Source organism: Lithobates pipiens, unplaced genomic scaffold (assembly GCF_037356315.1).
Source record: "Lithobates pipiens isolate NorthernLeopardFrog02 unplaced genomic scaffold, aLitPip1_a1.2 Scaffold_27, whole genome shotgun sequence".
Classification (NCBI taxonomy): domain Eukaryota; kingdom Metazoa; phylum Chordata; class Amphibia; order Anura; family Ranidae; genus Lithobates; species Lithobates pipiens.
In genome coordinates, this window is record NW_027507788.1 from 178,199,329 (window position 1) to 178,209,992 (window position 10,664).

At 48.6% G+C, this 10,664-nt stretch overlaps 1 protein-coding gene across 1 annotated transcript in view; it reads right to left on the reverse strand.

Annotated features, from left to right (window-relative positions):
- LOC143934383 (indolethylamine N-methyltransferase-like) overlaps window positions 1–7,998 on the reverse strand; it is a 54,364-nt gene extending 46,366 nt beyond the window's left edge. The window contains exon 1 of the mRNA XM_077457952.1: window positions 7,848–7,998. Coding sequence (XP_077314078.1) covers window positions 7,848–7,998 — 151 coding nt within the window. The remainder of the gene's footprint in view (window positions 1–7,847) is intronic.
- Between the last annotated feature and the right edge of the window lie 2,666 nt (window positions 7,999–10,664).

The window sequence follows — 10,664 nt, forward strand, 5'->3', positions numbered from 1 at the left end:
AACCTCTCCTGCTCCACCCGGCAGTACTGAGTGCGCTCCTGGTCCCCCTGACTCCTCCTCCGGTGGCTCCCTGTCGCCTGAACTGCCCCCTCGGCTGGAACTGCCGCCCGCAACCTCTACATCTGAGGCCCTGCCACCTTACGGACTCTCTTGACCACTGTCTGCACCGCCAGCATTGCACATAGCGACCATTTTACTAGGCAATAACGCCACCTGCTGGCCCCCCCGTCTCCGCAGTCCCCGTCTCTTGCTTTATTCCGGCCGGGGAGCCATCTGATGCCTTCAAAGAAGCCTCCGAAACCTGTGCAACTGCCCAGGGCACAGGCTGCAGCCCCACCCCCCCCGCGGGGACCCTGCCTTGCTCCAGAAGCTGCAGGCCTTGTTGGTCGACATGGATGACAGTTCCCCAGCTGACATTCCCACGCCCTCCTCACCGCAGCCTCCCACAGGTGACACCAGCATGATCTTAGCAGCGATTGAAAGCAGCAGGACATCTCTATTGGTACGGATCGATCACCTGGCAGAGGAGTGCAACCTTATCCGTAATGACCTGGATAAAATACAGGGGCGTCTCTCAGAATCTGAACACCGGATCTCGGAGGTGGAGGATCGAACGGGACAGCACGCTGACCAACTCACGGACATACGCAACACACTTAAAGCCTTAGTGGCGAAGTCAGACGACGCCGAAAACCGAATGAGACGTAACAATGTTCGGGTACTGGGCCTTCCTGAGGGCTCAGAGGGAGACCACCCGGCGGACTTTGCAGAAGCCTTCTTCAAGGATTTACTGGGATTGACTTATGTCCCTCCTACGTATGTGGCAGAACGTGCACATTGCGTTCCGATGGGTCGCCCTGTCTCGGGTGCGCCCCCGCGTGCCTTCTTGGTGCGTTTCCTCAACTACCGTGATAGAGATCGTATACTCGCTGAGGCCAGGAAGCACCCGAATCTGCAATATGGTAATGCACGCATCATGCTGTTCCCCGATTTCTCCCCGGACCTACAGAGAAAACGGCAGACTTTCACTGATGTTAGGCGCAGACTCCGAGACCACAATATTAAATATGGCATGCTCTATCCTAGTCGCCTGCGAATCCAGCATGAAGGCACTGTCAAATTTTGACACGCCGGCCGAGGCGGATGCCTGGCTTACCGGGCTGCGCTGAGGTGGCGTGCACTATTCCATTATGGGGGCCCGGGGGTTGACTGGGGCTCACTGGGGGATAGCAATGTAAATGACGGGAAAACTCTGAACTCTTATGTCATTTTAGGCCCAAGTACCGGCCCTTCATCCTTACCTATCTACGATATCCTATTTTGAGCGAGCTATCCACGAGGAACTCTACAAGATAAGTTGTTGCTCTCCCCCCCTTCTGGCTTGTCTCGGTGAAGTTTTGAAGTTGTGCCGGGGATATACCTCTCCACCCCGGCTGGAATACACCGTGGCAGCTATATTTTCCCCCTGTTTTGGGGGGATTTTTTTTTTTTTTTTTGTTTTTTGTTTTCTCCCCCTTGTGGCACTTGGGTGGCACGAAGTGTTGTTGCTGACCTGCAGAGGACTGCCCCCTGGAGGATTTCTACACGTTCTCACGCACAGCATTGGACTGCTACCGTGCACAGTTTAAGGGGTTAAATTGTTATTGTTATTTTTTGGGTATAGGCCCAATCTGATCGCTCCCCAGTTCCCAGGGATGCCATCAGCTATGGGCAGGGTTGACCCCTCGCGGTCACCAAGGGTATGTTTGCTTTTTGTTAATGTGTTTACTTTTTTGTTTGTATGGTTATTGTCTGGTCACGATTCTTCCTACAATAGGCTCTCTGGGTCTAGGCGGCTCTTGGTACATGATGTTGACGCTCAGGTGTGTCTCCTTGACATAATAATGGCACCTTCTGATGGCCACACGTGACATGTCCTCTTTTAACATCCTGTCTTGGAATGTCCGGGGGCTCAATTCTAAATTTAAAAGGGCAGTTCTCTTTAAATATCTGAAATTGCACTCCCCCCATGTGGTGCTGCTTCAGGAGACGCACCTTATGGGCAGCAAACTATTGGCGCTGAGGAAGCCATGGATCCAGAGAGCCTTTCATGCCTCCTACTCTACCTATGCCAGGGGGGTCTCGGTGCTGATTAGCAAATCCCTTCCATGTGCGGTGGAGCAGATTCACACCGATCCTCAGGGTAAATACGTGATTGTGGTTTTCACAGTTTGGGGAACGAGATATATTGTGGTAAATGTATACTTGCCTCCTCCCTTTTCAGCATCCACCTTATACACTATCCTGGATAAGGTTACCCCGTACTGCCCCGCTAGGCTGCTACTTATGGGTGATTTTAATGCCATTCTAGCCCCAGACTTAGACAGACCGGTCCCCCCCAAACACTGCTCCCCTGACCTATCCATTTGGGCACAAGCCATGGGAGTGACGGAGGCCTGGAGGTGGAAACACCCCTCGACTAGGGCCTACTCATGCTTTTCCACCACCTATAAAACGTCCTCACGCATCGACTTAGCTTTTGCCAACCCAGCCATGCTTTCGGACGTGCTAGACGCCACGTACCTGCCCAGCGGGCTGTCGGACCACTGCCCCCTCCTCCTTAATGTCTGTTCCCCCACTTCCCGAACCTCGGCCCTTTGGCGCCTGGGAACCCACTGGCTCTCCCATGCCGATTTGGTCAACACTATCCCGCCCCACCTTACGGAATACTGGCAAATTAATGCAGGGTCCTCCTCCCCAGAGGTTACTTGGGACGCATTCAAGGCCTTCAGTAGAGGTCATTATATCTCCTCCATAGCTGGGATCCATAGAGAACAAGCCACCACCACGACTGAATTACAGAGCAAGGTAGATACCCAGGCTGAGGCCTATGCAGCTGACCCCACTGACTCTAGTTTCGAGGCCCTTAATGCGACGAAACGAGAACTACACCTCCACCTCACAGAACTTGCCAGACTGGATCTTTACCGCAACAAGCAAAGGTTTTTTGAACAGGGGGACCGGAACGGTCGTCTCCTGGCAATGTTAGCTCAACACGACCTGCCCCTGACGGTGATACCTAGTGTGGTGTCCCCTTCAGGTGAATCGGTCTCCTCTCTTCCAGACATATTGGACGCATTTAGGCAATACTATAGTTCCCTTTATACCTCCGTACTGCCCTCGGATCTCAGGCCACAGGACCTGGCGCCTTGGCTGGACCCCCTGGCACTCAGCTGGCTCTCGGACGCAGAGAGAGAAAATTTGGTAAGGCCCATTACCCCGGAGGAGGTACGGAGGGCCATTTGCTCCTTTCCCGCAGGGAAATCCCCGGGTCCAGGTGGCCTCCCTATGGAGTTCTACAAAACCCACGGGGACCTACTTGCCCCCCAGCTGGCCCAGCTCTATACTCACTGTCTGGCGGAGGGCACCCTTCCCACCTCCATGAGCCATGCCCACATTATACTAATCCACAAGGCCCCTAAGGACCCCACATTATGTGCCTCATATAGGCCTATCGCCCTCCTAAATGCGGACTTCAAAATTCTTACCAAATTGCTCACTACGAGACTACAGCCCCTACTGCCGTCTGTGATAGAGACAGACCAGACCGGTTTTATGGCTAATAGAGCCACTGACATCAACTTACGACGCCTGTTTACTAACATCCATGCTCAGCACCTTACTGAGGGTTCCAGGGTGGTGGCCTCCCTAGACATAGAGAAGGGCTTCGACACTGTAGAGTGGCCTTTTCTGTGGGAGGTCCTCCTTAGTATTTATTAAGTGGCTTCAGGCGCTCTATAGGCACCCCACGTCGGCCATTAAGTTGGGGGGGAGTCTTTCGCGGTCCTTCCCTTTGTCCAGGGGCACGAGACAGGGCTGCCCTCTTTCTCCGGCCCTATTCGCCATTGCAATGGAGCCACTGGCGGAGGCCTTATGTACCTCCCTGCATGTCAGGGGCCTGCGTGTTGGCTGGCTGGAGGAGAGGGTCGCCCTGTATGCGGACGACCTCCTTCTCTTCCTTAACGATGCAGACTCCTCACTCAGAGGGGCATTACAAATTCTTGACTCATTCTCCACGATCACGGGCCTTAAGGTTAACTGGTCGAAGTCGCTTCTGTTCCCCATAGACCCAGCAGCTCGCGACACTGCCCCCCCTGATTTACCCCTACAGTGGGTGGAGACCTTCAGGTACCTTGGAGTTGGGGTCTCGAGGCAGGCTTCGGACTTCGTACCCCTAAATCTATCCCCAGTGGTTCATGAGACACGGCTGCGTCTGAAGGCATGGGAGTCACTACCCCTATCATTGCTAGGGCGGATAAACCTGATAAAAATGAAAATCCTACCGAAATTTATCTACCTACTCCGCCAATCTCCACATTGGATTCCCAAATCCTTTTTCTCCCGTCTGCATAGTCTGTTTGCCTCCTTCATCTGGGGAAACCAATCCCCCAGGTATGGATGGTCAACAATTACGCGTCCGTCCTCCCAGGGAGGACTGGCGTGCCCTGACCTGTACAAATATTTCCTAGCCACCCAGCTGGTTACAGCAGCTTGGTGGCTCACTCCTGATAAGACAAACCCTGCCACCTTGGTTGAAGCGGCGGTGTTGGGGTCGCTGGAGGCGTTGAAATTTTTACTCTATCGTGGCCCGAAGGCCCCGTACCCACTGACCCCCTCCATGCGCACCACGTTACGTGCATGGGGGGTAGGACTTAAAATTGAAAAATACCCTACCAATGCACTTTCTCCAGCTGCCCCCTTGTGGCGAAACCCCACCCTGGAGCAGTTTTACAAGCTGCCTGAACCCCATGCTTGGACTAAATTCAATATTAGAACAGTGGACCAGGTGATTTCTGACCAATCGCTGGCTCCACTCCCCAAGTTGATTTCTGATTTCAACGTCCCGCAGAGTTATTTTTTTAGGTATCTACAACTCTCCCATGCCTTCAGGTGCCAGTTCTCCAGCTCTCCCCCCCAGGTTGTCCAATCTGCACTGGAGGGCCTCCTCAAGTCCAGCTGTGACACTAAGCCCACCTCAACACTTTACTCCCATTTGATAATGACCTCCCTCCCTACTTTGGGAAAACTTAGAGATAAGTGGGTGCGAGACATTCCCACCTTTGATAACGATGATTGGGATGACATGTGGGACTTCCCCTTCAGATCCCTGGTCTCCCTGAGAGATCGGCTGATACAGTTTAAGATGGCCCACCGAGCATATTTCACCCCATACAGACTGCACAAAATGAACCCTGCCTCCCCCCCGGGATGTTGGCGTTGTGGGACATTACCGGGGGACTTCATTCATATTTTTTGGACCTGCCCAGCCATTGTTGACTATTGGAAGGAGATACTAGGGGTCATTACACAGGTCACCTCCATATCGCTCCCACTCTCTATAGAAACCTGCATACTGGGCCTGCTAGATCATCTAATTCCCACTGTGGCGCGGCGCACCCTAGCTGGGCTACTTCTCTTCTATGCCCGCAAGGCCATTGCGCTCAGCTGGCGTAAGCCCACTCCTCCCCCTCTCTCCCTGTGGAAAAAATTGGTGAACGAAAGCCTGCCTCTCTACAAGGACTGCTATGTTAATAGAGGTTGCCCGCAAAAATATAACAAGGTCTGGTCCAGCTGGCTGGCGGATGCCTCCACGGCCTCAGACCCACAGCCTACTTAACGCATTTTCGTTTGTTAATAAATAGGAATATGCACTAGTGGAAATGTTGTATATCTGAGTAGCGTGGTGTAGTCCTGAGTCGTCCTACTGCACATGGAGACGGCCCTCTGTGGCCGGTGAGATGCCTTGAATTCTCCGACATGTTTTGTATGTAACGCACTGTCTTATATTGCAACTCTTTACACGTCACGCCTGTAACACTAATCGTGACCAATGTCTGTGTTTTTGTTTTTGTTTTTGTCTGTTTTGTTTTGCTTTTGGTTGCTTGTTCACTGTATAAATTCCAATAAACAGATTTGCAAAAAAAAAAAAAAAAAGTCATTGTGACTTTAAGCCCTCATGCACACAGTGAGTTAAAAAAAGAGCTGCAAAGCCAGTACAGACACAAGGATAAACACACTTTTAGTAGCCTTTTGCATTGGCGTTAATGTCCATTTAGTTGTGTTTAGCTGCATTTAGCTGCATTAGCACTTAGCAGTGTTTCTCTGCACTCTTCTTTTTTCCACTCACAAATCCATTTACTACAGCTTAAAAACTCTTGATGCAGCCTAACGCTGTATACAGCATTAACATGCATTTAGCTGCATCAGGCATTTTTACAGCTGTAATGCTGCTGCTCAAGAACAAGCTGGCCCTGGGTTTTTTTTGTATGAAAACACCTATGCCACTAAAAGCTCCTAAAAGCCTATGTGGACACCACGCCATGGGGAAGTCTCCATGGCTTCAGAGGGGGGTGGGGTCACCCAGTTACGTCACCGAGTGGCCCTCCTTCAGTTATATAAGAGCTGTCAAAGCGAAGATGCGTCAGACGGCGGGGGCCTCCCATAGAGGCGGGTCGGTCGTGGCTTTTTTTTCTTTTCCGGTGCGTCAGGCGGCGTGAACTTACTTTGTGGGACATTTTTATTTTTTTATTTTTAATTAAAGGACTTGCATGCTAGGATAAGGGTCTTATATGGATTTTAGGGGACCCCTGCGACTTTTTTTTATTTTGGTGCTGTGTTCCCAATTTTGGGGGGACCCCTACGCCATTTTTTTTATTTGGCGCAGGATTCCCCTTAATTTCCATATCAGACCTAAAGGTAATGGAGGGGGTGGATCCCATGCTCTTTTTTTTCAATTACCTGTATCTATATTGCCGAGACCCCACAATTCATTACAGCCGCGATCAGTTTTAAATGACAATTTTTCCTTTAGAAATGTAACTTTTCTGTGGTACTGTTCTGAACACAGGAAAAATACGCCGCTATACAGGTATACTATAGACATCCCCCAGGCACAATATTTAAAAGAATATTTCATTTTTATTGTTTCACTTTAAGCATTAAAAAAAAATCACTGCTTCCGAAAAACTCCAGGAACATTAATTACCCAAAAGTAGACTTCATTCAACCAATTATACGAAATCGGAGGGTGGCTGGTTGCTCCAGAGGAAATATAATTTTTTAGTGTTGATCGTTGTTATTTATTTACAAATTCAATTTAAATTCATGTACCTCAGTGTTATAAAATATCAATCAAATCTATTTTAATTGCAGTTTGTAACACAACAAAATGTAGAAGAGCCCATAGTGAGGTATATAATTTTTTTCTATAGAAACAGCTTGATTTTTGAATAAGAAATAATGCATTCCCCCTCTACCAGCAATAGGAAGCTGTGAGGTCAGAACTATGAGGACTGCCACTTATGTGAGTGATACTCTTATTCCGCATACACATGATCGGACTTTCGGGCCCACTAGGTCCGGCGGACCAGAATCCGTCGGACAATTTGATCGTGTGTAGGCTCCAGCGGTCTTTTTTTCCCCCAAAAGTCAGACGGACCTAGAAATAAAACATGTTTCAAATCTGTCCGATGGACTCAGCTTTCTAGTGTGCAAACCGTTCGTCTGTGTGCTAGTCCGATTGACCAAATACGAAGCAAGGGCAGCTATTGGCTACTGGCTACTGAACTACGTTGTTTAGTCCCGTTTACGTCATCACATTCAAAATTAATGGACTTTCGAATGAACTTAGTCCAGTCATGTGTGACCAAGTCCGTTCGTTCAGAAAGTCCATCGGACCTCCGACGAAAGTCCGTCGGAAAGACTGTCGGATCTAGTCCATTGAAAAGTCAGGTCGTGTGTACGCGGCATTAGATTTATTACTAACATTAGTTTTTTTTGTTGAAATTATCAATATATGCTGTACATACCGGTGCTGAACTGATAGTGAAACATCGCCATTGGAAATTTTAAAGCATCCTCTGCAAAGGCCATGTCTTCCTTATTAGAGAAATACATATCAAGATAACTTCTGGAATCCATTCCATGTACATGATAGAGTTTATGTGTTTTGCAATCCATCGTCCTGCAATGCCGAACTTCACCTCTTTGATTTCTGATTTCAACTAAGCTTTAATGTTTGAGTTATATTTTTATTCTTTTGAAATCAGGTGGTTACATTTTATTGTAATATAATCATAAAAATATTTATAAAGCAGTCATGTGGATAGTGCTGACTGAGGTATGATTGCCATCTGAGTTTGCAAAGGTTTAAACACTTTAAGACCAGGCTTTTTTTTACATTTGTTGTTTTAAAAAAAATCTGTATTTTTTGCTATAAAATTACTTAGAACACCCAAATATTATACAGTGAGGAAATTATCTATTTGATCCCCTGCAGATTTTGTAAGTTTGCCCACTTACAGAGAAACAAAGGGTCTATCGTTTTTTTATCATAGGTGTATTTTAAGTGATAGAGACAGAATGTCAACCAAAATCCGGAAAAAAACATAAAACAAATGCTATAAATTGAGTTGCAGTTCAGTGAGTAAAATAAGTATTTGATTCCCATGCAAAATATGACTTGGTGGAACTTGGTGGAGAAAACCTTGTTGGCAAGCACAGAGGTAAGATCAACAAGTGAAGAAATCCTGTGAGGAAATCTTGTGAAGAAACTGCCACCAATTGGTTGAAGGCTTTCCAGAAAGGTTGGACTCACATCAAAAAGGCTTGGGTGTCACAACACCATGGTTGATGAAAGACCATCGACAATACTGATAACATCGATACCACTGACTCCTAACAAGTTGGGACATCAGTATGTGTTCAAACAGACATCAAATGTTTAGACAGCCAAAATGGGGACACTCAGGGAGTTGAAAGTCAGCTCCCACGATAAACCCAAAGAATAAAAAAGGGGTCCACATAGTGTGATAACATTTCAAGTAGTTTTAACCACTATAATACAGGGCACTTTCGCCTCCTTCCTTCCCAGACCATTTTTCAGCGCTCTCGCACTTTCAATGACAATTGTGCGGTCGTGCTACGCTGTACCCAAATAAAATTTTTATCATTTTGTTTGCACAAATAGAGCTTTATTTTGGTGGTATTTATTCACGACTGCATTTTTTTATTTTTTGCGATATAAGCAAAAAAAGAGCGTAAATTTGGGGGGGCGTGGCTTGCGCGCGGCCGAAAATGGCAGCTTGAGCTGAGAGCTCCGCACATCATCCGGACGGAACGCGACATACCGGGCTCCCACAACGCCATCCGCGGCACCGCTCGACTTCCCGCTGTCACCCGCTACCTCCGCGATCGGAATGTCCCGAAAACGAAGCCAGCATACAGGCCCACGGTGGCTGCAATCCTTTGCCTATCAGCCTCACTCAGCCAGGCACAGCGGACAAGATGGCGCCGCCGGAGGGACAGCACGCCATTCCCTGTCCTTTTCGGAGCTTAATGCAGGCCATCCGCATGAAATGAGACACAGGTTGACTCCTCTCTTGCGACGCCAGCTACCCAGAGCCCAGCAAAAACAAGGATGAAGATGGATGTACCGGGGCAGGCCGCGGAGACTGTGAGTACAGGCCTGCACAACGATGCAGCAATTTCTTCTTCCATTGCTCAATTTCCCACCCTGGGGCAACCGGTACTAGATACCACCATGAAGGATATGTTACTATCCCTCCAATCATCCCTCATGTCGAATCTCTCATCTTCAATCAACAAGTTTTCACTTGAAATGAAGCACATGGATAACAGGGTGACTTTCATTGAGACTAGAATGGAGGAGTGCACAGAAACGGTCAATGACCTAGTAGATGCCTACCATGATCAAAGAGATGACTCTCTGTGGATGAAATCTAAATTCGCGGACCTCGAGGACCGCTCTAGGCGTAATAATGTCAAGATACGCGGCATCCCAGAATCTGTACAACCTACAGAACTGCATAATTTTGCTAGCACCCTATTCTCTAGCTTGCTCCCAGAGCTGTCCCCCATAGAGCTAACGATTGACCGCATACATAGACTGCCTAAACCGCGCCATCTTGAGGCGGATGTTCCCAGAGACGTTCTCCTCAGAGTGCACTTCTTCTAAGCCAAAGAACAAATCCTCCTGAAGGCGAGAGAATTGTCCCCCCTGCCTGCCCCCTACTCCGACATTCAACTTTACGCTGACTTGTCGCAATACACGCTACAGATGCGCAGGCAACTTAGATCTATCACTAAGGCCATGAATAACCATAAAATCCAGTACAAATGGCGGCACCCAGCCACCATACTAGCCACCTACAATGGCATACCCCATACCATTTCCACCCTTGAGGGGGGCCTGAAATTGCTACGTGACTGGGGAATCCTTCTTGACCCCCCACCAGATCTGAGGGATACCACAGGAGTCCCGAATCCCTTCTCCTTTGGCGCAGGCCGCGGATCTTGCAAAAATAACCGCCGCTGATCGCTGAGCCCGGGATACTTCCAAACGACTACCTGTCCAGAATGGTTTGCGACACAGCATACACCTACTGAACTATACCCCCCACCCTGACCAGTTGCTCCTCAGCTTCTGCTGCTGATCCGACTACTGGCTAGTCCTGTTTCGTTTTGCCTCTCATTGTGCGTACCGCACTATTCTGACTCTCCTTTTTTCTTTTGGATTTCCTTGTTTTACCTTGTCTTGTCTCTTTTTTTTCTGTTGTTTCATTTTTGGCTACCATTACCCACTCACCATCACCCGCTTAAATAAC